The sequence below is a fragment of the Tiliqua scincoides genome, chromosome 11 (assembly GCF_035046505.1).
Source record: "Tiliqua scincoides isolate rTilSci1 chromosome 11, rTilSci1.hap2, whole genome shotgun sequence".
Classification (NCBI taxonomy): domain Eukaryota; kingdom Metazoa; phylum Chordata; class Lepidosauria; order Squamata; family Scincidae; genus Tiliqua; species Tiliqua scincoides.
In genome coordinates this window covers 12,448,456-12,476,396 of record NC_089831.1, presented here as the reverse complement: position 1 = coordinate 12,476,396, position 27,941 = coordinate 12,448,456, and the positions used below count along the sequence as shown (strand labels likewise).

The 27,941-nt window shown below is 47.9% G+C and overlaps 2 protein-coding genes and 1 non-coding gene across 4 annotated transcripts; 2 read left to right on the top strand and 1 right to left on the bottom strand.

The window, feature by feature from the left end:
- Nucleotides 1-1,383: 1,383 nt before the first annotated feature.
- On the top strand, nt 1,384-9,915 carry MAK16 (MAK16 homolog). Its single transcript, XM_066639319.1, has 10 exons — nt 1,384-1,463; nt 2,766-2,815; nt 3,832-3,941; nt 4,256-4,320; nt 5,611-5,762; nt 5,899-5,953; nt 6,731-6,805; nt 8,124-8,237; nt 8,752-8,808; nt 9,079-9,915. Exons 1-10 carry the CDS (start codon nt 1,449-1,451, stop codon nt 9,268-9,270), a joined length of 885 nt encoding a protein of 294 aa, XP_066495416.1. The 5' UTR covers nt 1,384-1,448; the 3' UTR covers nt 9,271-9,915.
- Nucleotides 9,812-19,618, bottom strand: TTI2 (TELO2 interacting protein 2). Of its 2 annotated transcripts, XM_066639317.1 has the most exons (7): nt 18,877-19,618; nt 17,500-17,686; nt 15,906-15,998; nt 13,283-13,470; nt 12,555-12,698; nt 11,292-11,454; nt 9,812-10,160 (listed from the first exon to the last, which is right to left on the bottom strand). In XM_066639317.1, exons 1-7 carry the CDS (start codon nt 19,551-19,553, stop codon nt 10,041-10,043), a joined length of 1,572 nt encoding a protein of 523 aa, XP_066495414.1. In that variant the 5' UTR covers nt 19,554-19,618; the 3' UTR covers nt 9,812-10,040. The 2 variants fall into 2 exon arrangements, with proteins under 2 accessions (XP_066495414.1, XP_066495415.1); XM_066639318.1 differs by lacking the exon at nt 11,292-11,454.
- A 2,292-nt stretch (nt 19,619-21,910) lies between these two features.
- LOC136662677 (small nucleolar RNA U13) lies at nt 21,911-22,009 on the top strand. Its single transcript, XR_010794995.1, has one exon. It is a non-coding gene; the product is annotated as a small nucleolar RNA U13 (small nucleolar RNA).
- The last annotated feature ends 5,932 nt before the right edge of the window (nt 22,010-27,941 follow it).

Here is a 27,941-nt window from a genome sequence, read left to right as displayed (position 1 = left end):
CTGAACCAAAGGAAACCTGGAGTGAGCACACTTATTGTGCAGGTCAAGTGGGCAAAGTCTGGAGCGACAACTGCTCCATAGATACTCTCAACTTAGAACAAGTTGTCATTCTTAAGGGAGCCTGTCATGCAAGTCACAAATTAAGAAGACAATTCCCTCCCCAGGAAGAAAGCCCCAGATGGGGCAGTGCACACCCTGCCCAGGATTTTCCTGGAGATTCCAGGAACTGGCATTGATCTCCAGGGAAGGAAAGATTACAGTGTTTGGGATTCTTTAGTCTAGAAAAAAGGCGCCTGAGAGGGGACAGGATTGAGACATACAAAGTTATTCAGGGGATGGGTAGAGTGAATAGAGGGATGTTCTTTTCCCTCAGTCACAGCGCTGGAACCAGGAAATATCCACTATAATTGATTAGGACAGACAAAATAAAATATTTCTTTACCTAGCATGTGATTAGCCTGTGGAACTCTTTGCCGCAGGATGGCGTGATGGCATCTGACCCGGATGCCTTTAAAAGAGGATTGGACAGATTTCTGGAGGAAAAGTCCATCATGATTTACAGCCATGATGGGTACATGTAGCCCCCTAATCTTAGGCTACCTTAGAAAGCCAGATGCAAGGGAGTGGCAACAGGATGCAGGTCTCTTGTAGTCTTGTGTGCTCCAAGAAGCATCTGGTGGGCTACTGTGGGGTACAAGAAGATGGCCTGGATGGGCCTTTGACCTGATCCAGCAGGGCTGTTCTTATGTTCTGGTGACTGAAAGCAACTTTGGAGATTGTAACAGCATCTCCAGGAATCATAGAATCATAGAGTTGGAAGGAGCCTAATAGGTCATCTAGCCCAACCCCCTGCCTTAAGCAGGAAATCCTCTTAGATGTCAAACATTACACCAGCCATTTTCAACCACTGTGCCGTGGCACACTGGTGTGCTGTGAGTGATCCATAGGTGTGCCACTGTAATTTGGGGGAAGGTCATTTATTAGTAGGGCCAATGGGGATGTGAGACCCCCACTGGCAGCATGGTGTGCCTTGTCAATTGCAAAAAACCTGATGGTGTGCCTTGACAATTTTAGTGCCTTGTCAGTGTGCCATGAGATGAAGGAGACTGAAAATTGCTGCATTACACTATAGTTCCAGCTAGATACAAAGTAAGTGAGAGAGAGAGAGAGAGAGAGAGAGAGAGAGAGAGAGAAATATCCTGGATGTTTACATTGATTTTTATGGGAGGGTTCTTGCATCACTCCTGGGAAGGTGAAAAAAATCCACAGAAGGCAACAATATTTGTGGGTTTGGCATTCTAGATCTTTCTTAGGTCTATGTTGGCTGCAAGGGTTGCCCTTTCTCCCGGATTGGCGTCTGTTTCCCCGGATCTCGCGAGACTTCCTCCTTTTGCTGCTCCATCTGCTCCTGCAGTTGAGGCAAGCCTCGTTGTGCTCCTGCCTGGAAGATGCACTCTGATGATGTGAGTTGGGGGAGGAGGAAAGAACTGGGGCTGGGCTTGGGGGGCTGGAGAAGCTCAGCTGGTCCTTTCCTGCCCCCCCCCCCAGTAGCTGCTGCTTCCTACCCAGCTGGGACTCCTCCTGCTGCACGTGGGAAGCCACCTGGTCTGAGCCTGAAAAGGTGCTGTGGCTGACCAGGGCTCCACTTTCCTGGGACAAGTGCTTAGAGGAGAGAGTGCCTCTGAGCATGTGCTGTTTAGAGACTCCAAGAGGCACTTTATCAGGGGGTACTAAGTTTCTTGGGGGGGGACTTTCCCAAAGGGGGAGGAGATGAAATGGGGCAGGGGGAGGGTGGTGACAAGGATGGGCAGGACAGGGGTGGGGAGAGAATAAAACAGGGCAGGGGGAGGGTGGCAACAGCTGGAAAAGTCTTTGGAGCCTGGATCTACTGGGTTTCCCAATGCAGAGCCCAGGTCTACCTGCCATGCAACGTTGGCAGCTCAATACAGCAGTGTTTCTCAACCAGAAGTGCTGGAGATGATGTCTCGTGGTGCTCGCAGGACCTCTGGACACCTGCTGCCTGGCAGCAAGACCAGGAGTGCAACACAACGGACAACGGCAGGAGACACCCAAGCATGCTTTTCTGCGCTCACAGAAGCCCTCCTGTCCATCTCGAGCCTCTTGCTGCTGTTTGTGGTGTCGCATCTGGCCACCCAACCAGAAGTAATTGGCAATGATGTCATTGCCAGTTCCTTCCAGTGGTACTTTGAAGAGGTGGACAACATGAAGTGGCAGGGCCAAGAAAAACAAACATTGAGATACAATAATATGGATATAAGGGGGGGAAATTGTGAACACTGGGGTGAAAATGCCAAAATGTGAAATGTCTATGATGTGTATAAGAATTATATCACACACTATACAAAAATAGGAAGATAGATGCCTAATGTATAAAACTGATTTCCCTATGCCCATTTAGTATGATGTTTCTATGCAAAAGTCAGTGTGTCCAAGATAAAACACAATGGCAATTTACAACAGTAGTATTTGGTCATGCAAGTTAGATTTTATTTATTTCTTGTCGCCCAAGTTTCCTACAGCAGGGGTCAAATGTATCATGACAGGGCTGCTGGTGTTGCTGTTCCACCCTCTCTGGTGTCTGCCTCTTTTTTATGCTTTGTTAATTGTGTGGCCAAAATTTGAGATCCACTGTGCTGATTGCCAACCATCCTCATTTTAATGTTCTGCTGGCCACCCAGGAGATTTGGGGCTGAGGGATAGGATTGTGCTGGGGGAGCTACTAATGGAGTGTTCTTTCTTGTCAGGTTGTCTGGGACACTCTTGGCAACAAGCAGTTCTGCTCCTTTAAGATCAAGTAAGTTTTTCTACTCTGTTGCCTTGACCCGACTTGGTCCTGCGTTCAAGAGTTGTGGAATTTGCTGTTCCAAGTGGTCTTATTTCTTTGTTTATATATTTGTAGACCACTTTTCCAGAATAAAATCTCCCCAAAGTGGTAAAGCAACCACAACTACAAACACAGCAATATAAAAACTCATGCCAGCTAATTAATAAGAATTCTTAGGCCCAAAACCTAACCAACTTTCCTGCACTGACACAACTGTGCCAATGGGGCATGTGCAATTGGGTGGCAGAGTCTTCCTCAAGGTAAGGGAATGTATTTTCCCTTACCTCGGAGCTGCATTGTCCTTACTTTGGTGCTAGAAAGTTGGCTAGGATTGTGCCCTGAGCATCACTTATTCTGAGTTGTCATTTTTCTGCCTTTGTCCCACCCCTGCAAAAACTTACAGCAGTTCCCAAACTCTTGGGAACCTTGGGGAGGATTCCTTACCATTCTATCCCATGTATATTATCTTGATGTTGTCTGTACAGGAATCCTGTACTTACTTACTGCTGTGCATTTTTGCAGGGGTGGGGCAATTGCCAGGATTGAGCTGCTGCCATGGGCAAAAGCAGTTTTTGTATTTACTGGAGGCAGCACCTGCCTCTTGAGGGTGCAGGGAGCCCATGGACTCCTCGGAAGGGCCCCCCAAGCCTCGGAATGTCTAAAAATAGTGACCACAACCCACTTCTGGTTTCACTGTCATGGTGCCCGCATCTCTGGTGGGCTTCCCGCAGGCAAGTGGTGGGTCATTGTGGGAGACTGGATACTAGATGGGCGAGTATCTTATGTTTGCTGTTGGGCAAAGAATTGAGCATTTTTTGCAATGTCTACTACAATGTGTGACTTTTAAATCTCCCACTTAATACCTTCAGCTTATTTCAGGGGGAATAATTTGCCATGCTCTGGTTGTGCACCAACACACAAGAACATTCTCTAATTTATGCCACATGCACAGAATGGATGTTTCATTCTACGGCTCTTCCTTGCAGAACAAAGACACAGAACTTTTGCCGGAATGAGTTCAACGTAACAGGCCTCTGCAATCGCTCTTCCTGCCCCTTGGCCAACAGCCAGTATGCTACCATCAAGGAAGAGAAAGGTGAGAACATTGGGGAGGATTCCTTGCCATTTTGTCCCATGCGCATGCTTCCTTTGGGCTAATTGACTCTGCTAGAAGAAGCCCAGTTCAGTACTGACTGTCTGCAGCTCTCCAAGGTTTCAGACAGAACTTTTTCTCTGTCCTGCCTGGAGTCGCTGCCAGGGATCAAACCTGGGGCCTTCTGCATGAAAAGCAGGTGCTCGTTTGGTGAGCTACTGCTATGTCTCTCTTGTGGCACATTTCCTGCATCTGACAGCCAAGATAGGAGGCACACCCTGGCGCCTAATTGATGTGTTGCCTCTTCTCTTTCCTAGGGCAGTGTTACCTTTACATGAAGACCATTGAACGCTCTGCTTTCCCGAATAGGCTCTGGGAACGAGTAAGTGCCCCCCCCAATCAGGATTTATTTGGTTGGGGATGTGTGTAAAGTACTTATATTGATTCAATATTTTTGTCATGCTCTCATGGCACAGATTACGGCAGAGAGTGACATAAAGAGCAGTTGGTCTTCAGACCAATAATGTAACCACTGCATGGTGTGATAAGAGGGGACCTGATCCCCGATACTTGCTAGCTTCCTTTGCAAAGAACTGTATTGGATTGTTCCATTTTTTTCTGAGAGAGGAAAAAGCTGTATATTTAGATGGGGTGTTAACTGCCTCCCTACAAGTATCACTGGGTAAGTTTGAGTGATACTTTGCTACCTGTGGCTGCAATCCTAACCACACTTTCCTGAGAGTAAGCCCCATTGAACAAAATAGGACTTACTTCTGAGTAGACCTGGTTAGGGTTGTGCCCTAAGTCATCCCTATGCGATTAGCAAAACTGGGCAGGAGCTAAGTGCACAGCTCCAGTACACAGGTCGCTAATTGCACAGGACTGGTTCAGGCTCTGAAGTATTGCCTGAACTGGCCCACCACTTAGGGGTCTTGCTGGTAGTATCTTAAGCAAGGAATTTAAAACAAGCGCTGACCTCCAGGCAGAGCTGCCCTAGGCACGAGGCATTTTTTTCCTCAAGCCAGAATAGCAATTGACTTTAGGGCCAGCCCAAGATTGTCTGGTGTCTAAGGCAGCTTGTCAAATGCACCTTATCCAGCACTGCACCAGCTGTTGCCTACCTCCGTTCTTCCTTTTGCTCCCTGAATTTGAAAAGAAAAGAAGGACAGGCAGAAGTGGATAGGAGAGTGGTGGGCTAGAGTGTCAGAGGCACTCTAGCCCACCACTCTTCTCTCCTGCGCACCTTATCTCCTTTTTCAGACAAAGGAAGTTGAGGCGGCTGGTGGACACTCCTTACTAATCTGCTGCTTTGCTCAGAGGCTTAAGGAGTGACAGTGACACTCAGGGCTGTAACATCATAGTCGCTTGATGTCACAAAATCCTTTGACGTCACTTCCTGGTTCCGGAGAGAGCAGCAGTGGCTTCACAGTGTGGCTGCCGCCCTCGATCCCTCTACAGCAGCATCCTGGTCAACTCTCAGCTTCTGCCCAACTACAGCAGACCTCCGAGTGCAGCACTGGAGGTCTGCCATGGGTGGGCAGAAAAATTTCACTCACCCAATTGGCATAGTGCTAGGGCAGAAGCCCCTCAGACTCTGCCCACATTATGCTTCTGGCTTTCCCATTGCATCTCAGAGCCTTTGCAAGACTCCTCACCTTCCCGTTTCCGGCAGGTCCGGTTGAGTAAGAACTACGAGAAGGCACTGGAGGAGATAGACGAGAACCTCATCTACTGGCCACGCTTTATCCGCCACAAGTGCAAGCAGCGCTTCACCAAGATCACGCAGTATTTGATCCGGATCCGCAAGCTGACACTCAAGAGACAGTGAGTCCTTCGGCTCCAACAGTCTGGCTTTGGGTTTTTGCCTCTTGGTAGACCCCCAACCCCTGATCTGGGCTCTGTGGGTGCGTTTATGTTTGATCTGGTTAGAACACAGCACTAACAGTGTCTTCTTCTGCAGGAGGAAGCTTGTGCCACTGAGTAAAAAGATTGAACGGCGAGAGAAGAGGCGAGAGGTAACGACTGTCACAGTGGTCCCTCTTGATTTTTTACCAGCCTGTTTGTGACTCACCTGTTGGTTGAAGTTGCTGGCCCAGACGTCACCCTGCCGACTTTGTCTTGGTTTTTCCAGGGCTGGAAAGCTGATAAACCTTTTCTCCTTTTTGAACACTGGGCCTCAGAGTGACCAGCAGGGATGAGGTTAGGTTGACACCCTTTTTCTTCCTCCGGGTCAGGCAAGGTTGGGGAGTCTCTTCCTTGGGTCAAGCTCAGCCACCTCCTCTCAATCTCCACCATAATGCTTTCATCCTTGCTCTTCTGAGCTGCTTTTGAAGGCTGTTTGGGCTCTACCCACATCCTGTCCTGTCCTCCTCCCTCTCTGATCCAGCCCTGCTAGATCTTAAAGGACCCTCACTCAAGTAGCTGTTTGCATGTGCCTAGTACTTTCCCTCTTGGGAGCACTTCCCAACCCCCTTGCTGGTCACAGGGCTAATCTGTGACCACCAATAGCAGCAGGAGCACCCCCAGCTGGGCGTGAGAGGGGCTAGCAACCAGAGAGGCTCAGCTCCCACCAGGCACCCAAACAAATCTATGAAAAGACACCAATCGTGACGGCTGTGTACGGCTTCCAAGAGAGAAGCTTGTCTTTCTCTCTTGTTTTGGGACTTCCCAGAGTCAGCAGGTGGGCCACTGTGGGGAACTGGATGTGGACCAGACAGGGCTTTGGCCTGATCCTGCAAGACTTATGTTCTGTGCCTGAATTTAACCCCTTTATTATTTTTTTCTTCTGCCAGGAAAAAGCCCTGACTGCTGCTCAGCTGGACAATGCCATAGAAAAAGAATTGTTGGAGCGACTCAAGCAGGACACGGTAAGGGCTGCTTCCACCTCCTAATGTTGTGTGCATGTAATGGTTGAGTTCCTAGGTTACCTCCAACAGCAATGCACCAAGAGTAAGGGCTCCCAAATACTTGCCTCTGATTGCCTTGCTGTCAGGGCTGGTCCACCCATTAGGCCAGGTAGTTGCATTAGGTGATGTGTTGGGGGGGGGGCATCTGCATCCACCTGCTTCTGGAGCTTCTCCTACTCTCTGGTTTCCAAGAAGAAGAGGGAACAGTCTAAACCACCACTCTCCTCTACACTTCCTGTTCTGTTCTTTCCCATCCAAGTCTAGGGAGTGGGAGGAAAAACAGTGGTTGTTATGCTGCCAAATGAAGGGAAGGTGGAATTTGGTGTGTCAAGGTATCATGTGTCTGTGTGTGTGGGGAGGGGGATGATGCATGTGTGGCATTCAAGTACTGGAATGTCATGAGCCAGTCATGCTCATTGTTTATGAAAAAGAACCGACCTATGGCATTTACGTGCATGGAAAAGGGGAAGCAGAAAATAAGAGGATCCTGGGGCCTACTGAATGACCTGGAAGCACTAGATGCCTCTGCCATGTTCATGCTAAGGACATGTTAATCTGATCAACGCCCCCCCCCCCCCCAAACAGCTTTCTGAAAATGAAAAACAGGCTATAAATATAGCTGTCCATGATTCAAATAGCCAAGATCAAGGGAACTGAACTGTGATAGCGTCATAGCATTATTCATTTTGCCTTGAGCAGCATGTGGTCCAAATGAACAAATATTCTGCACTGATGACAGATTCTGCAATTACAATGGGCCTGTGGCATCTGTGGGGGATCTGTTCCAGGACCCTCCACGGATAATCAAATCCATGTGCACAGTGGGGGGGGGGGGTGCCAGCAAACTGGGAAGTGCCTTCCAGTTGTGTCTGGGAGGTCCTCTGAGACCAGCTGTGGGCTTGGCATCCACAGATATTCAAGTCTGCAAGTGATGAGTGTGTGGTTAAGGAGGGTCCACTGTACTGAAACATAATTTTGGATATAGCTTTGTGCTTTTCTTTTCTTCTTGGGTACCGGAGTCCTTGAGGGTCAAGTGCTTTTGTAATCTCAGGATTTCCCCAGGAATACTGATGGCTAGAATCCAGTGTCTCCTCTTAAACCAAACTGAGGCTGCTGGGACTTGAATTATAAACTAAGTGTCATTCAGTTGGAACTGAACCTACTCGTGGCTGAGAGTTCTATGTGAGCTGTTAGGATATAAAAAGTATCCTTACTTAAACTATGTCTATTTTGAAGTCACCTAACATTTGTTTCTTCCTGGTGTGCTTTCCGTTTTTAGTATGGCGATATATATAACTTCCCCATCCATGCCTTCAACAAAGCTCTGGAACAGCAGGACGTTGAAGAAGAGAGTGACGTGGAGGATGAGAAGGAGGAGGAGGAAGAGAATGATGTAATGCTTTTGAAATTGTCATTGATGTTGGTCTCCTAGAGGGAGACATGTATCAGCCCAGAATGCCCTCGAAAGATGTTGCTAATGGATATTAGCAGTTCTTATTGTATAACCCTTTTGGAATGTGGTATACCCTCCTATAAAAGTTATCTCTTTTGTTTTGAAGAACAGTCATAGGATCTCTTGTGGCTTGTAGAGTTAACCTACCTGCAAGTTATGTTTCTGTGCCTTGAGATCGGATGTGTGGGGGGGCATTACCATAGTAGATCCTGTCTCGTTGCTTGGGCAGGACCTCCAATGTAGACTGGACTACGCCAAGTTAACTCAAGCTCTGTGGTTACATCAGTTTGTGCATACATGCCTAATTATGTCTCCAAGAATTGGGTTTCCAAAAACATGGGGTTTCATTAGGCAGTGATTGGGAAGTCCTGAAGACTGAGTTCAGACAAGAAGGGGAGGCATATGACAAGGATATCATCCTCTTCACAACATTTTTGCCATTTTTCTCTTGCAGGAGGCTAACAAGAGGGAATTTGTGGAGGTAGACGAGAGCGACCTCAGTGACTTTGAGGTGAGTACAGTCTCCCCAGGGCTTTTAATAATAAAAGCTAGACTTGTGGCAACACGGAGGAGATGACTGTTCCCTGGGTAGCCAGGCAACAGAGAAACTGGGTGGTAGCAACAGAGGCGCTGTCTTGGGTTGGATCTACATGTCAGCTGCATGCCAGAAAAGGACATGCTGACATGGTTCTCTAAAGATGTGTGTTTAAGGTGGAGGCTGGCATTGGGGGAATTACAAACAGAGCCCACTGTATCTGACAGTTCTGTTTCTTCTGTCAAGGACATGGATAAACTGGCCACGAGCAGCGAGGAGGAAGAGGAGGCTACCTCCAGTGAGGAAGAGGGCGAGCGTAAGCCCAAGTCAAAAGGCAAGACTCCCCTCAAAGGTCCGATGAGGAGGAAACGAGCTTACGTCGAAATAGAATACGAACAGGAGACTGAACCCCTCTCCTCGAAAGTGAAGGCGCCATGACTCCTCCCAGCCATGGGAGGGAGAGGCAGACATGAGGACCGTACTTATCGAACTGGCTGGTGGGACGAGTAGGGCAGGAGCATGTCTTTCCCCAAAGCCTTCCTTGGCAACTTTTAAGACTCAAAAGTTAGTTGAAAAACCAGTTGAAGGAGACTGTCAGTGGAATGGAAGTTTAGAACCGGGGCCTACAACCTTCAAATGCTGATCAGCACAGGGGGTGGGGAGGGGTCAGATACGCCACTACCCACCTGCAAATGCCACTACTGTCCCCTTGGCCCGGCCATCTTGGCCTCAACTTGTGCTGCTGCCAACCTCCCTGAAGTCTCCACTCTCTCTAGAGCTGCCCTTTTCTGCCATTTCCACCTCACCTGCCTGGCTCTGAACAAGAGAGAAAAAGTGAAGGAGAAGATGCTTTCTCTTCTGCTGTATGCAGCACAGAGTAAGGAACAGAGGATGACCGCTGCAGGTGGGCTGGTTGGTCATGTAAGTTGCTTTCTGCTCCATCCACTTTTTGACTGAGGAGTTAAGAGAGGACTGGGTTTCAAAAATATTTTTATAAGGACTTTATGTACAAAGATTGTGAGCCACTCAGAGGACTCCCCTTGTTTGAAAAAGCAGCATATAAATAAACAGGTTTGCAATTTTCCCCTCTGTCCCTTTTCTTTTGCCAAGAGACAATGGAGGTCTTGTGGCAGCCAGGCAAGTGGGCTGTTGGGAGGATGGGGTTCTTCCAGGTTACAGACTGTGCTTTCTCCCCCTGAAATGCATTCTCAGCTTTTCAAAAGACTCCCTGAGGCTAAGAGGCTGCTTGCAGGCTCCTCTTGTACTTTCCTTAAATATTCCTTAAGGTGCTCATCTGGACAGCTGCGGTAGACTCCTTGCAGGAGGGTCTGGAAGAGATCAAAACCATCAGTTGGAATAACCTCCTACTGTTCAGTTTTCCACAGTGAGCTTGGAACAGGAGCCTTTGGTAGGTGGAGGGCTAGAACCATCTTGATTGCCCCCCATTGCTCCCCACTGACTAACTGCTTTCCACATTAAAAGTGTCAGCTTGGGGGGGGGGGGGGAATTAGTCTCATTAGTCATTTTGCACAAAAATGGGAAAACTTCCAAGTACCCATTTGCCAAAGATTAAACCAAACACATATACAGAATAATAATAATAATAATAATAATAATAATAATAATCTGCCCCATATGTGATGGGGAGCATGGGTGTGGGGAATTCACCAGTGTGTCTTGTTTAGTTAATAGATGCTTACAAAACAGATAAATAGTAATAAACAAAAGTGCTAATAAAATGTACATTGAATAGAAGAGGTACAAAAGACTGTCCTAGAGCTGTGGTTTCCAAACCTTTTAGAGGGTCTAGAGCAGAGGTTTCAAACATAAGGCCTGGGTGCCACAAGTGCATATTTCTGGTCATGAACAGCTTAATGACATCACTTCCTGCTTAATGACATCACTTCTAGCTCTCAGCAGGCATAATGAACTCTATTCGGCCCTCTGTGTGAAATGAGTTTGACACCCCTTCCCTAGAGGTTGCAGCCTGATTAATAAATGCCAAGGGGTGTGACTGTAACAATGGTTGGGCAGCAGTCCCCCCCCCCATGTAGCAGTTTGTTTAACCCTTTGTTCACATAGCCTAATCTGCCCTGTCAGTTTCAGAACCAACCAAAAATTGGGTCACAACCCACTGGTGAGTCCCAGATCCACTGTTTGGGAACCACTGCAGGAGAGTATTGACGTTTCTCACGGAACTCTATTGCATGACAGATCCTGTCCAAATCTAGGCTGTTTTCCCTGATGCTTCTCAAGAGTGACCAATCTGGGCTATGGGTTCAGGGTTACAGGCCCAAGAAGAGCTCTGCTGCATCAGGCCTAGGGCTCATCTAGTCTAGCATCCTTTTCCCACAATGGCCAACCAGATGGCTCACAAGCAGGAAATGAGAGGAACAGCTCTGTTTCTGCCACTGCTTTCCTTTACTGGGTATTCAGAGGCCTGCTGTCCTCCAGCTCACCTTCACCTGTCCCTGGGAACTGCGATCCAGTAAGATGAGGCAATCGGTGGCTCCTTGGAGCAATAAGGCTCTTACTGGCTCAGGGGTCAGACTCCTATCTGTGGTCAAGTCCCACATCAGCCTCAGTAAAGCCTGGAGAAGAATGGCGAGACGGCAGGTCATCCTACAGCAGAGGGATGGCAAACTGATTAGACTGCTTCAAAAGCTGCATTGGGAACCAGATGTGTGGCTGGGAGGTGTGACCTGGGAAAAGTCACACACCATGGTGGTTAATAATAATAATAATAATAATACATGTATTTATATACTGCCTTTCTTGGTCGTCAGATTTCTCCTCAGACTTTATTCAAGGCGGTTTACATGGGCAGGCTGCTCTAATTCCCCGTAGGGATTTTTACAATCAAAGAAAGGTTCTATCTTTCAACAACCACACCATTTCAGATGGATCTTTTTGATCTGGTATCACATTCTGGCCTCCAGTTTCCTCCCATGCAAGCTGACAAGCAGCTCCTTCATCTCTCACGTGGAGGGCAGCCAAGATGCTTCTTCGCTCACACCAAAGAGCAGGTGGAATAACTCGGCTCGGCTTGTCAGCTGCTTCAAGGTCTCACCATTCACGGTGCTGGTGGCCTCAAACTGGCGACCTGCGGATGTTATCTTCAGGCAAACGGAGGCTCTACCCTCTAGACCAGACCTCCTGCCCTGGTTGGAAGTGACCACTAGCAAAGCAACTGCCTCTTCAGCACCCTATCCACACAGATGTGTCACTTCAGGACCTTCTGAATATGGAGACTTAACTGGGAAGACTCTTTTCAATAGTAGGTGAGGATCTTTGGCTGCCCTGCCCTTATGCACTGAATGAGCCTGTGTAGCCAATACAGCCAGATCTCTCCTAGCCAGAACATACTGGAGACACAACCTACATTTCAGCTGAGATTCACTGGGATCAGCCGACCTCCCCCATTAATCAACTTCCAAAGCTAGAACTGACCTCTGGAACCAGCACTCATTTGTACGTTATTGAGCCACAAAGAAGGGCTTTAATAGCAGGTGATGTATGGGATATTGGTTCAGGACGAGGGGGAAGGAGTAGCACCTTCAGCAGCTGGCAACTCCTTTGGCAAGGGAAGCATGGGAGGGGGCAGACAAAGTAGTGTACTTCATTTCTCAGCCTTTATGGAGGTGAGAGGTCTCTTGGCTCGGTTTCTAGGTGGAACGTCCAATGCAACAGAAGAAAGATACCGACCAGTGCTTACAAAGTACCTGGGCCAGGCGTGCTTTATGGTCTGCTTCAGTGTCTCCAAAATGGCCAATCTGGCTTCCTCTTCAGGTCCATCTGCAACCTCCAGGTATCCAATAATCACCTGCTGCAGCCTCTTCAGGTGACAGGCTATCCGGATGCTGAGCCTTTCAAGAACATTGGCATAGGGTTAGAACCTTTGTCAGCAAATAGGACACAACCTCCTGCTCCTGACCTTCAAATCCCGTAACAGCCCGGCCCTCCCTTTCCGTTCTCATCTCCCAACATAATGCAGCCTGTGACCTGCAACCCTAACCCTCCAGCTCCACCACCCTCAAGTCTCCTGCTCTGCTTCCTCAAATGACTCTGCCTTTTCCCCCTTCCTGTCCCTTAGGCTGGGAACTCCCTCCAAGATCACCTGTAAGATGCTTTCCTTCAAGTTCCTTCTTAAACCTCCTTATTTGGTACTATTTCCAAGTCAACTTTATCCTGCTGCAACTAAGCCTAAGTACATACATGTGAAATAATTGCACAAGGCTTCTCCATCTCCCCTGGCACCACCCCCTCCCCTTCCTCTGTTGCCTCTTTGGTAGGGAGGCTTTGAGGAAGCTGCTTGGGGTAGGGACTTTTCTATTGTAAAGTGCCAAGCACATTGATGGCATTAAATAAAGGGCGGGAAGGGCAATAAATAATTAGCTTGCAAAAAGTAAGGAACCAAAAGGCTTTAGGGGGATGGAGCTACACCTCTCACCTCTCTACAAAGGCAGGAAGGCTCTTGGCATACACCCTCCGCAGGGCGAGCTGGTGCTCCACTTCCATGTGGGTCAGTACCAGTCGGAGCACCTTATCCAAGGGTGTGACAGTCCAGGACTTGCGGGCTGGCTGTTGTGGAGCCTTCTCCAGGATCGGCAGCAAGTCCAGCAAACATGGTAAGACAACCTGTTTCAATGGGGAAATGAGGTGGATCTATGAGAATTTATTTATTTATTTATTTTTCACATTTTTATGCCGCCCTTCCTCCAAAGAGCTCAGGGCGGTTTACACAGCTGCTCCTCCCCTCTTTCTTGACCTCACAACAACCCTGTGAGGTAGGTGAGGCTGAGAGAAAGTGACTGGCCCAAGGTCACCCAGGAAGCTTTGTGGCTGAGGGGGGATTTGAACCTGGATCATCCAGGTCTAAGTCCACCTCCCAAACCACTACACCACCCTGGCTCTCTGAGAACCGGAACTCCCTGTGCTCCCATGAAAGAGACCTTGGTCAATTATGATCTCTCAGGCTCCTGCCTTGCAAAGCTGTTGTCACTTGAGCTTCCTGGGAGGAATGGCGGGGTCAGGGCCGGCCCATTCATGAGGCCAACTGAAGCAGTCGCCTCAGGCAGCACGTTGTTGGGGGGCGGGCAGGTCATCTCTGCCCACCAATTTGCTTCCACGGATCCTCCTCCTCCTTCCATTCTCTGGATTGGAAAAGTAGGAGGGGGACAGAGGGGAAGAGGAAACATGGAGGGGAGGCGAGAGCTGCGCTGGACAGGGGTCTCCAATCTTTTCAGTACGAGAGCCACATTGTATATTTTACAAATTTACACGGGCTGAAAAAAATCAATTTTATGAATGAAATTTAAAGGAATAAGTTTTACATGGCTCTTTTTTTTGTAATCAGCATTATAAGATTCAGAACAAAATGTGACAATTACAAAGAAACAAGGCTGTGCTTAAACTGAGAAGGGATTTATAATGGGTAAAAATGTCACAACATTAGCAAATGCTCTGACAAAAAAAAGTTGCTGCGGGCTAGATAAAACTTTGTGGCAGGCTGGATGTGGCCCCCAGGCCATAGTTTGGAGATCCCTGAGCTAGAACATTGCAGAGGGGAAGGAGCAGAGGCTGGCACATCATCAGGTAAGGGGAGGGCAGCATTTGGCATGCTCCTCAAGCATCAGGCGGTTTTGGGCTGGCCAACCACTGCACACTCCAACGTTGGCTTGACCCTGAACCAAAGCTCTGCACTGGGTTTCCCAGGATGCACTGGGTACCAGTGCCCTCCTCCCTTGCAAAAGTTCCTCCTCCCACCCTTCATGTTGGTAAATGGGGAGGAATCTTGGGCAGTGGCATCTCCTTCCCCACTAGTCAAGAAGAGCATACCCTTGAGGCCTTTCAATGACCATAGTGATCCTGGGGGATGCTCCCATTTGCAGATGGCAGTGCCAGGCGCAGGGAAGTGCAAGAATCTCAGCCAACTTGTGCCACTGATACTGTGGGGTTCGGGGGGGGGGACCCATTGGCTGGGTCCTCTAATCAGCATCTGCCCCTGGCCAGCGCTTGATCTGATAGCCACTTAGTACACCTTCATCCTAAACATGGTTACAGAGCTTGCCCTTAAAAGTTACACTCTGCCCTTAAAAGTTACATTCTGCCCTTAAAAGTACACTGAGCTCCACAGTTGTTACCATTCCTCCTCAAGAGATTCAGGAAAACCGCTTTGATCATTCTGTGGGTGCCTGAACTGCAGCAGCATCAATGGTCTAGGGCAGGGGTGCCCAAGCCCCGGCGCTGGGGCCACATGCGGCCCTCAAGGCCTCTCAATGCAGCCCTCAGGGAGCCCCCAGTCTCCAATGAGCCTCTGGCCCTCCAGAGATTTGTTGGAGCCTGCACTGGCCCGACGCAACTGCTCTCAGCATAAGGGTGACTGTTTGACCTCTTGCGTGAGCTGTGAGATAAGGGCTTCCTCCTCTGCTTGCTATTTCACGTCTGTGATGCAGCAGCGGCAGCAAAGGAAAGGCCAGCCTTGCTTTGTGCAAGGCCTTTTATAGGCCTTGAGCTATTGCAAGACCTTCATGCATTCATATAAGTTCATCTTTAATATATTTATTTATGTAAACATATGTAAATTTATTTTACATAATTTTAAATGTAAATTAATTCTTTTTTTCCCTGGCCCCCCCGACATAGTGTCAGAGAGATGATGTGGCCCTCCTGCCAAAAACTTTGGACACCCCTGGTCTAGGAATATGAACTTTGTGGCTTCCGGGAAATGACTCAGCAAAAATATGCATTCTCAGCCTGCCGCTTCAGCTTTGCCTATACCACAAGAGGATGCCTGCAGGTGGACTCTTGGAACAGGTTCAGTTTAGAATCAGGAGAATCTATAGGGATGCCTTGAGAATCACCAACTCCTTTTCAAACAGAGAGGACCAGAGGCAAGCAGGAAATAGCAACTGGAGCTGTGGCATTAAGAGATATTGGAATACTTATCAGGAATAAGGGGATCTGTAGCCCTGTCTTTGACCCATCAATTTGGAAGCAAGTTTAAGAGAAGATGGCCCAGGTGGCCCAGGTGTGCCAGGAAGATGGCCCAGGTGTGCCAGCCCTTGAATTACCTGCAAGGGCTGAGCCTCCTTGCTGTACAGATGGTTGAAGAGGGCATGGTACACAACCTGGCCCCTGTTAAACTGGTAGAGGTCTGCTGCTGGCTGCAAAGAGAACAAACACATGAGACCACTTTAACCGGCTGGGCTTTGGATGCATTTGCCTTCTTTGTGCAAAGGGAATGTCCTGAACGATACAAGGTTTTCCTGGGAGAGCTACTGTCGTATAACTGGCTAAGGCTGCAATCCTATACATCAGCCTTTCAACATTAGGTCTCCTGGACCTTTGACAATTGTGCAGAAGGGAGGATTTCAGCAGGAATTTCACAGATGACAAGCTGCACCTGCTAAAATTTCCTCCTCTACACAATTGTTAAAAGTCCAGGAACCCTAAAGTTGAAAGGTTGGCCATCTGTTCTATTGTACCTGGGAATAAGCCCCATTAAACTCAGCGGGGCTTACCTCTGAGTAAGGGGCTTGCACCGTAAAGGCTCAGTCCTATCCAGCACTGTTGCAGCTACAGTGCAGCCCCTTGAGGAGGCTTCTGTGACTGCCGCCCACCATGGCAGGATGCAGCTCACACCCTGTTGGCATGGCTGCATCAGCACTGGAAAGTTGGATAGGACTGGGCCCTAAGAGACTGAGCTGCAACACAGGACTTCCCCAGTTTGACTCTCATCTCTGCCATGAACACCATTCAGTGACCTCAGGGAAGCCATGACTGCTTAGCCTCAGTCTTCCCCATCTGCTGTATGGGAATAGCATACTGCTGTTGTTAAAACCAACATCAAAAGACATGTTATATGAATGCTATATAACACTATGCCATACAACCACACCAATATGAAGTGTTACGTACACTCAGGATGTGTTAGACAAGTGTTAGGAGATCAAAACGCCAGCCATGTTAATGACAGCTAGTGGGTTCAGTCTAGAAAAAAGGTGCATGGGGGGGGGCATGATTGAGACGTATAAAATTATTCAGGGAACATACAGAGCGGATAGAGGGATGCTCTTTTCTCTCTCTCACAACACCAGTACTGGGAGACATCCATTAAAATTGAGAGTTAGAAGAGACAAAAGAAAATATTTCTTTACCCAGGGGTGTAATTAATCTGTAATTAATTCTTGCCACAGGTTGTGCGATGGTACCTAACCTAGATGCCTTTAGAAGGGAAATGGACAGATTTCTGGAGGAAAAGTCCATCACAGGTTACAAGCCATGATGTGTATGTGCAACCTCCTGGTTGTAGAAGTAGGCTATCTCTGAATGGCAGATGCAACAGAGTGGCAACGGGATACAGGTATCTTGCTGTCTTGTGTGCTCCCCAAGACATCTGGTGGGCACCGTGAGATACAGGAAGCTGGACTAGATCCGGTGGGGCTCATTATGAGTCAGCATGTGTTGACTTTGCCCACTGTGGTTGTCATGGCCGGGAAAGCCTGGGGGAATATCTCCTCACTGTCAAGTCTTGAGGCAATGAAGCCATCCTACCAGCATTAACCCCCACACTGATGCTGAAGCCAAGCAAAGGTGCTGAGTCACGGCCCTTGCAATACCGGGGTGAGGAGTGGCAGAATATCATTTGTGCTGCCTTTTCCTTACCACATTACGAATGATATGGTGCAGGCACTGCACTCCCAGGATCTTATTTTCTGTGCGGTAGTCATCCGACAGCAGCAGTGATGGGGGCAGAACGCTCTCGAAATGTTGGCCAAGCCACGGCCGGGTGACCTGCTGGAGGGTCCAGGAGAACACATACTTCATAGCAGGGTTGTGTTGCCATGTTTCTCTAAAAAGAATTTATTTGTAACCATTTTCATCATGCCTTTCGATCAGCACAGAGTGTCTAACAAGCAGAAACTGAAGCTGAGTTGATAAAAACAAGCACAAGGGAAAAATCATAACAAAATCTCAAAATGTGAACAAGGAGAGACATCATGACAACCCCAGAAGAGAAACAAAGCTTGCTGTGAACCAGCAGCCAATAATTTAAAAGCAAATTTCCCCCCACTGAACATGACTTGCACACACTTACTGACCAGTGGGTGACCCAACCAAGAGCACCACTGTCCCATCAGGATTCAAGTTCAGTTGGTCCCCCTGCTCCACTTCCAGGCCTGCACAGCCCACAAACACCACTTGAAATAATAAATTACCCCTGGATCCCATCACATCAGGTGTGTAATATGACCTTCAGTGAACCTCCACTGTCGTTTTCAGAGAGGTTCTCCTGCCTCTCAGTGGAGAAAAAAGGTGCCTGAGGGGGGACATGATACAGACATAAAATTATGCATGGGATGGATAGAGGGATGCTCTTTTCCCTCTTGCTAGGGGACAGCCACTAAAATTGAGCATCTGGAGAGGTAGAAGAGACAAAAGAAAGTGGGTAGTTAATCAGTGGAACTCCTTGACACAGGATGTGGTGTTGGCATCTAGCCTAGATGCTTTTAAAATGGAACTGGACATATTTTTGGAGGAAAAAACCATTACAGGTTACAAGCCATGATGGGTATAAGTAACCTCCTGGTTCTAAAAGTAAACTATCTCTGGTGTTCAACCAGATGCAAGGGAGTGGCACCAGGATACAGGTATCTCGTTGCCTTGTGTGCTCTCCGAGGCATCTGGTGGGCCATTGTGAGATACAGGAAGCTGGACTGATCCAGCAGGGTTCTTCTTATGTTCTCTGAAGCAGCACAAACAAAATTAGACACAGAGGTTCTCTTTGTTTGCAGTAGCAAATCTAAAGGATCACCTGAAAGGTCTTTCTACATCCAGGAGGATGGGATGACCGAAGACCATTCCCCGGCTCCCACTCACCCCAGCCCTTATTCTGCCTAACAAACCACTTTCACAACCTTTGCACTGCAACATAATGATCAGCAAGTCCTGGTGGCTGGTTCATACTGTCAACTTTGTGTCCAGTCACCACTGTTGATTCCATTTCTAACTCTGGCCACCATCACCCGGGGCATCACTCACTTGGTCAACTCAGGTTTCAGGCACCGCATCACCACGGCAAACCACCCGTCGTTGCCTTCGCGTGAGCCTCTGAGGAACTCTGGTACCGAGGGGCAGCCCGATACCTGAAGCAGACTTCCCAGCAGCTCCTGAGCCACAGTCTGTGACCTGGGCTTGCTCCACGGCTTCTCTGCGGCATGAGTCACAGCAAATACATACAGAGGACCTGCAATTTTGTGCAAGACTGAGCCAATGTCCACGGTGCCCGGCTCCTCTAGGCCTCTTGCCGCTTCCACCTTTGCCAAGATGCTGCAGAACACCAGGCCAACATCTGCTGCTTGGTCGGCCGTGGCAGCATACACTGCCGTTTCGCTACCTGTGTGCCCTTCTCCATCTGGCTCCTGCCGGGGTGGCGCTGCATACTGGCTCAAGGCAGCCACCAGGTCTCTGAGCGCAGCGAGGGTGGTGTTTGGGGGGCAGCCTCCCCATAACCACTGGCCGTCTGCCACCTCTAGGATGGCAAGCAGGTCTCTAACCATCCCTGCCTTGGCTCTGCTGCCAGCCCCCTGGACTCCCTTGCTTGCAAAAAGCTGCAAGAACTGCAGGAGAACCTGATCAACTGGGGGGCACTTGGAGAACCCCTCTCCCTCCTCCAGGCTGTCAAGTTGCAGGGAGTTCCACAAGTGATGCTGCTCCATGGTTGCAAGACACCTTCCCCAGAAGTGGCAGCCCTAAAAAATGCTCCCCCCACAAAATTCCAGCTGGGATTCTAACCTTCTTCCCCCACCCCACATATTCTGACCCCCCTCAACCTACTTCCTCCCTGGTTTTCTTTCCCCCTTCCTCAAAGGCCAAAATCCCAGCTGCCACTCAAAGTACCAGGTTGCAATTGCAACCCTTGCAAGCTCCCATGCAAGGCACAAGAGCAATGGGGAGGTTTCACCATAGAGGTGCAAGTGCCTAGAGCGTCCCCGCTTGCACCATAGAGATGCCAACGGATAGAGCGTCGCAACGCTCCTTAGGCGAGCCATAGACTTGCGCCAACGACCAAAACGGACCTCTAGGTCGCGCTTCACGTCTTATTAGCACCTACGGGAAAAAAATAGAAAGAAATAAGCCAAAATAGGAACTTCTGCTGTGAAACGGAAGTATAGCAACTTCCGGGCTACTCTCCACGTGCGTTTATTGAGGGGCGTCACCATGGAGAAGGGTAGAAAGGATAATCGCCTCCACTCAAACTATAGAAAAGGCCAGAGGAACAGATCCCACTGCCTTTTATAGGGCACTTCCTGGTTCAAAGAGGAGAATCAAAATTCAAGAGCTGGTTAATAGAGATCAGAGAAGGAAGCCAGGGGTTTGTGGCAGCTGCTGCTTGGGGACCCCCCAGAAGCAAAAGGGAGCAAAAGGCAAAGAGAAGCATCGTTGATCTTTTTATTGTAAAGTTCATTTTTTTCCTTTTTAAAAAAAAATTATTTTAAACCACCAAAAAAATAACAAACTCAGAAAATTAGAAATAGGAATCAAAATTAAAATGAAAGCAGATATTGTTATTCTTTATTCCAACTTGGAGGGTTTGGCTCATGACAGCCCTTCAATGTAGTCCAGCGTTTCCCATCATTTGTCCTCCACTGTACCACTTACTCCATCCACCTATTCGAAGTACCACTGGAAATAACTGGTGATAACATCGTTGCCAGTTATTTCTGGGTTGGGAAGGCTTTCTTGAGCATGGAAAAGCATGCTTTGGAGTTCAGCCCACTGAGCTGCCCTCCTACCGCTGTTTGTTGTGTCACACTCCTGGTCTCGCTGCCCGGTGGCAGGGGTCTGGGGGTCCTACGAGTACCACCAGACACCACCTCAAGTACCACTGGTGGTATCTGTACCACTGGTTAAGAAATAATGGTATAGTCCATTCTTGTTATTACAGGTTAGAGGTGGGGCTGAGAAGAACCCAATCCCAGAGACATAATGCACCTGGGGCAGTGATGATGTCACGTGATGTCTTGATGTCACCTCTGGTTCTCTCTGGAAGAGGGAGAGCTCACTTTAGCAACTTTGCACACTCTCTTCCTTCTCCTGTGGAGGATCCCCTTTGAAGGAGAAGTAACAGGTAGGTCCAGAAGGAGAAGAAGCTACCGGTACTGCCACCAAAATTAAGGCAGAGCCTGAGAAGCAGTCATGTGCCCCCCCTTTGCATAGTGCCCAGGGCAAGTGCCTCTCCAACTCCACCTTAGTTATATCTCTGCCCAATCCTAGGAATGTCTACTCAGAAGTAAGACCCATTATAGTCAATGGGGCTTCCGGGTAAGTGTGGATAAGATTGCAGCCTCAGACTGGTTCTCCAGCACAAAACACCTCCCAGTTTGCTGCAAAGGTTAGTCAATTTAAATGTCAAGAGCTCTCCCCAGGCCAGCACTCAAATGCATTCAGGAGCTTCATTATTTTGAACTCAGTTGCACATTTTAAATATCTAAAAACTCAGAACATTCATTATGTTGCACATGAAATTGAATGCAGTTGAATACTTTTAACCCATTTTTGCCTGACCCAGAGATGCACACATTTGGTCCCTCTTGCATATGTGCAACGTTGGGCAGAAATGGCTTAAATCTCTTTTTTTCGGTGGGGGGGGGGGGATACCTGCTGCTCAGTTTTGTACTAAAATCCTGCCCTGGATGAGAAAGATGCAAAGAAAACCCGGAGTACTGAATGTTGACATCAGTCTAGCGATTACAAGCCTATATCTGCCCACCCTACCTCCTGCTGCTCTCTCAATGCGTTGCAAGCGTTCTGTCGCAAAGCCATCTCCGGAGACGAAAGGGGCGGGCAGGAGCGCGAATATATTAGCATGCATAATAAGGTGGCATTTTTCTGGCAATTGGAGGGAAAAAAGAGAAGAGAAAGAGAAAGAGAAACAAAGTAGATATACGTTGCCCTTGTGATGAATTAAGGTGTAATAAAGGTAATTAGTCAAGAAATTTGAGAGTATATTGGTCACCATTACTTGGAAGCTATCCTGATTGCTTAGCTAAGCAGCTGCGCGGTGTGCTTTACGATCCTTCAGGTTCTTCCATGTGATGAGTGGGTTTAAACATGCGCATGCGTGAAATGTGCCGTCCCAATTGTTACGACAGGGCACAGCACCCATCTGATCAGAACCTTGGTCTTTAAATGGGGTTTTGAGCCTCTCGTTGTGTAACAGAGCATCTGACAGCATAGATCTTAAGAGTTAAGTTCAGTGTTTCTCTATCTGTGGGTGGGCTGGTTTCAGGGGGGGTCCTGCTACGTTTGTTCTTTAAGCGGGTGGTTCTCATACATTTAGCGCTGGCACCCACTTTTTAGAATGAGAATATGTTGGAACCCACTGGAAGTGGTGTCATGACCAGAAGTTACCCCATCAAGCAGGAAAATTTTTAACTCTTCTGGGCTGTGATCCTACCCACAACTTACCCAGGAGTAAATTCCATTTACTATCGTTGTTAAAAGAATATACATAATAGCTTGTTCAAAGTACAGGTCTGCAACATTTCCCCAAATACAGTCACATACCTGTTCAATATAATAAAAATAAAATATTGACCCTAAGTATATCCCATTTCCCTGCCCTGTATCTGTAATAAATAAATAAAAATTTTAAAAAATAAAAAATAAAATATTGAAATGAATGAGGACCCATCTGAAATTGGCTCACGACCCACTTAGTGGGTCCTGACCCACAGTTTGACAAACACTGCTTTAAACAATGATAGTTAATGGGACTTACTCCTGGGTAAGTGTGGGTAGGATTATCAGGGGCTACAAAACTTTGTTTAGGCTCCTTCCAAAAGGAGTGGAGGGATGAAATACACCAGGGGAGTGCGGTGACAAGGATGGGCAGAACAGGGGTGGGGAGGGGGAAAAACAGGGGGATGGTGGTGACAGCCAGAAAAATCTTTGGAGCCCAGATCCAGATCTTTGGAGCCTAGACTAGATCAGCTAGTCAAGGAGCCCACCAGAGGACAGGTGACTCTGGATTTAATTTTGTGCGGTACGCAGGACCTGGTTAGAGATGTAAACGTTACTGAGCCATTGGGGAACAGTGATCATGCTGCGATCCGTTTTGACGTGCACGTTGGGGGAAGAATACCAGGCAAATCTCTAACAAAAACCCTTGACTTCCGACGGGCGGACTTCCCTCAAATGAGGAGGCTGGTTAGAAGGAGGTTGAAAGGGAGGGTAAAAAGAGTCCAGTCTCTCCAGAGTGCATGGAGGCTGCTTAAAACAACAGTAATAGAGGCCCAGCAGAGGTGTATACCGCAAAGAAAGAAGGGTTCACTAAATCCAGGAGAGTGCCCGCATGGCTAACCAGCCAAGTTAGAGAGGCTGTGAAGGGCAAGGAAGCTTCCTTCCGTAAATGGAAGTCTTGCCCTAATGAAGAGAATAAAAAGGAACATAAACTGTGGCAAAAGAAATGTAAGAAGGTGATACGGGAGGCCAAGCGAGACTATGAGGAACGCATGGCCAGCAACATTAAGGGGAATAATAAAAGCTTCTTCAAATATGTTAGAAGCAGGAAACCCGCCAGAGAAGCGGTTGGCCCTCTGGATGGTGAGGGAGGGAAAGGGGAGATAAAAGGAGACTTAGAGATGGCAGAGAAATTAAATGAGTTCTTTGCATCTGTCTTCACGGCAGAAGACCTCGGGCAGATACCGCTGCCCGAACGGCCCCTCCTAACCGAGGAGTTAAGTCAGATAGAGGTTAAAAGAGAAGATGTTTCAGACCTCATTGATAAATTAAAGATCAATAAGTCACCGGCCCTGATGGCATACACCCAAGGGTTATTAAGGAATTGAAGAATGAAGTTGCAGATCTCTTGACTAAGGTATGCAACTTGTCCCTCAAAACAGCCACAGTACCAGAAGATTGGAGGATAGCAAATGTCACGCCTATTTTTAAAAAGGGAAAGAGGGGGGACCCGGGAAACTATAGGCCGGTCAGCCTAACATCCATACCGGGTAAGATGGTGGAATGCCTCATCAAAGATAGGATCTCAAAACACATAGACGAACAGGCCTTGCTGAGGGAGAGTCAGCATGGCTTCTGTAAGGGTAAGTCTTGCCTCACGAACCTTATAGAATTCTTTGAAAAGGTCAACAGGCATGTGGATGCGGGAGAACCCGTGGACATTATATATCTGGACTTTCAGAAGGCGTTTGACACGGTCCCTCACCAAAGGCTACTGAAAAAACTCCACAGTCAGGGAATTAGAGGACAGGTCCTCTCGTGGATTGAGAACTGGTTGGAGGCCAGGAAGCAGAGAGTGGGTGTCAATGGGCAATTTTCACAATGGAGAGAGGTGAAAAGCGGTGTGCCCCAAGGATCTGTCCTGGGACCGGTGCTTTTCAACCTCTTCATAAATGACCTGGAGACAGGGTTGAGCAGTGAAGTGGCTAAGTTTGCAGACGACACCAAACTTTTCCGAGTGGTAAAGACCAGAAGTGATTGTGAGGAGCTCCAGAAGGATCTCTCCAGACTGGCAGAATGGGCAGCAAAATGGCAGATGCGCTTCAATGTCAGTAAGTGTAAAGTCATGCACATTGGGGCAAAAAATCAAAACTTTAGATATAGGCTGATGGGTTCTGAGCTGTCTGTGACAGATCAGGAGAGAGATCTTGGGGTGGTGGTGGACAGGTCGATGAAAGTGTCGACCAATGTGCGGCGGCAGTGAAGAAGGCCAATTCTATGCTTGGGATCATTAGGAAGGGTATTGAGAACAAAACGGCTAATATTATAATGCCGTTGTACAAATCGATGGTAAGGCCACACCTGGAGTATTGTGTCCAGTTCTGGTCGCCGCATCTCAAAAAAGACATAGTGGAAATGGAAAAGGTGCAAAAGAGAGCGACTAAGCTGATTACGGGGCTGGGGCACCTTCCTTATGAGGAAAGGCTATGGCGTTTGGGCCTCTTCAGCCTAGAAAAGAGACGCTTGAGGGGGGACATGATTGAGACATACAAAATATGCAGGGGATGGACAGAGTGGATAGGGAGATGCTCTTTACACTCTCACATAATACCAGAACCAGGGGACATCCACTAAAATTGAGTGTTGGGCGGGTTAGGACAGACAAAAGAAAATATTTCTTTACTCAGCGCGTGGTCAGTCTGTGGAACTCCTTGCCACAGGATGTGGTGCTGGCGTCTAGCCTAGACGCCTTTAAAAGGGGATTGGACGAGTTTCTGGAGGAAAAATCCATTATGGGGTACAAGCCATGATGTGTATGCGCAACCTCCTGATTTTAGGAATGGGTTAAGTCAGAATGCCAGATGTAGGGGAGAGCACCAGGACGAGGTCTCTTGTTATCTGGTGTGCTCCCTGGGGCATTTGGTGGGCCACTGTGAGATACAGGAAGCTGGACTAGATGGGCCTATGGCCTGATCCAGTGGGGCTGTTCTTATGTTCTTATGATCTACTGGACTTCCCAGTGCAGAGCCCAGGTCTACCTTCCCATGCAGCGTTGGCAGCTAGAAACAGTAATACAGAAAATTAAACACACTCCTAAGTCTCTAAAATCTTTTAAAGATAGAAAATCATTGCAGAAAATTAGCATCATGTTTAGGCTGACACTAGAAAAGAAAGTGTCCTGTGTGTACCAAAACTTCCTTCCGAAGCAGCTGTCATCCTGCAGCTGTTTCCCGGAGCTCCTTCCTATACACTCCTCCATGATCAGTGGATCCACAAGCCAAAGAGCTCCTGGGGTAGTCAATTAACTGGGGGGGGAGATTAAGGGTGCAATCCTAACCCCTTATGTCGTGCTTTCCACCACCAACATAAGGGTAATGCAGCTCCAAGGGAAGGGAGCAAACATTCCCTTTCTTTGAGGAGGTCTCGTTAGTGACACCCGACTGCAGGATGCAGCACATGCCCCATTGGCACCGCTATGCCAGTGCTGGAAAGGGGTGAGGATTGCACCCTAAGAGCCCAATCCTGAGTTCAGCGGTGCCCATGTGCACTGTTGCAAACGTGCAATAAGGCATGTCAGTGACAGTTACTGCCGGGCTACCGCCCGTGCTAGCCCAGCGCTGGTGCAGGGTGGGTGCCCAGCCTCTGCCACTTGGTGCCCACATGGACTGCTGAACCACAGCACGGTAAGCGGGGGCGGGAGGTGTTCTGGGGAGGGGGGAGGCTGGCGGGGGGCGGGGAAAGGGCGAGGGGGAGGTGTGCGAGTGTTGACCATAGAAAAGTAATTTCTTTCATGTTAACTTTATTCACAGTTTTTAATAAAAAAAGAACACTTTTGTACAATTTTCATAAGAAAAAAATGACATACAAAACAATGAAAACATTAGCAAGGTTGGAAGACAATGAACATAATAGGACTTTATTTAAAACTCAATCATATAACACTAATAAGTGCTGGAGGATGGGCATTTAAATGTAGGACATAATGGAGGATGGGCTTAAAAACGAAGGGCAAAAGGGAGGACGGGCATGAAAAAGGATGAAATGCAAGTCCGGCATTTAAATGGAGGACAAAATGGAGGACGTGCTTGGAAATGGACAAAATGGACGAAAAGGAATTTAAATGTGGTGCAAAATGGAGTACGGGCTTGAAAATGAAGGGCAAAATGTACAACAAGCTTGGAAATGTAGGACAATATGGAGGGTTAATTGAAAATTAAGGTGGAAAACTTTTTTCCCACCTAGGCACAGTTTGGACATGCAGGAGCAGTGCTGGTCACCCAAGGAAACACTGGAGCATCAAGAGACTTGATTAGGATAGGATGAGGGCGATTGGGGAAAATTGGGCTTCAGGCCAGAAAAACGATGACCCCGGGGGTCATCAAAAATTTAGGTGGAAATTTTTTTCCCCCCTAGGCACAGTTTGGACATTCAGGAGCAGTGCTGCTCACCCAAGGAAACTCTGGAGCCTCAAGAGACTTGATTGGGAGAAGATGAGTGCGATCCTGGAAAAATGGTTTCAGGCCAGAAAAACGATGACCCTGGGGTCAGCAAAAATTTAGGTCGAAATTTTTTTTTCCCTAGGCACAGTTTGGACATGCAGGAGCAGTGTGGTTAACCCAAAGAAACTCTGGAGCATCAAGAGACTTGATTGGGAGAGGATGAGTGCGAACCTGGAAAAATGGGTTTCAGGCCAGAAAAACGATGACCCCGGGGTCATCAAAAATTTAGGTGGAAATTTTTTTTTTCCCTAGGCACAGTTTGGACATGCAGGAGAAGTGCGGTTCACCCAAGGAAACTCTGGAACATCACCAGACTTGATTGGGAGACTATGAGAGCGATTTTGGAAAAATGGGTTTCAGGCCAGAAAAACGATGACCCTGGGGTCAGCAAAAATTTAGGTGGAAAATTTTTTTTCCCCTAGGCACAGTTTGGATATGCAGGAGCAATGCTGTTCACCCAAGGAATCTCTGGAGCATCAAGAGACTTGATTGGGAGAGGATGAGTGCGATCCTGGAAAAAAGGGTTTCAGGCCAGAAAAACGATGACCCCAGGGTCATCAAAAATTTTGGTAGAAAAAAAAAGTTTTCCCTAGGCACATTTTGGACATGCAGGAGCAGTGCTGGACACCCAAGGAAACTCTGGAGCATGAACAGACTTGATTGTGAGAGGATTTGTGCGATCCCGGAAAAATGGGTTTTAGCACAGAAAAATGACCCTGGGGTCATCAAAAATATTGGTGGAAATTTTTTTTTTCCCTATGCACAGTTTGGCCATGCATGAGCAGTGCTGCTCACCCAAGGAAACTCTGCAGCATCAACAGACTTGATTGGGAGAGGATGAGTGCGATCCTTGAAAAATGGCTTTCAGGCCAGAAAAACGATGACCCTGGGGTCATCAAATGTTTAGATGGAAAATGTTTTTTTCCCTAGGCACAGTTTGGACGTGCAGGAGCAGTTCTGGTCATCCAAGGAATCTCTGGAGCATCAAGAGACTTGATTGGGAGAGGATGAGTGTGATTCTGAAAAAATGGGTTTCAGGCCAGAAAAACGATAACCCTGGGGTCATCAAAAATTTAGGTGCAAAACTTTTTTCCCTAAACACCATTTGGACATGCAGGAGCAGTGCTGGAAACCCAAGAAATG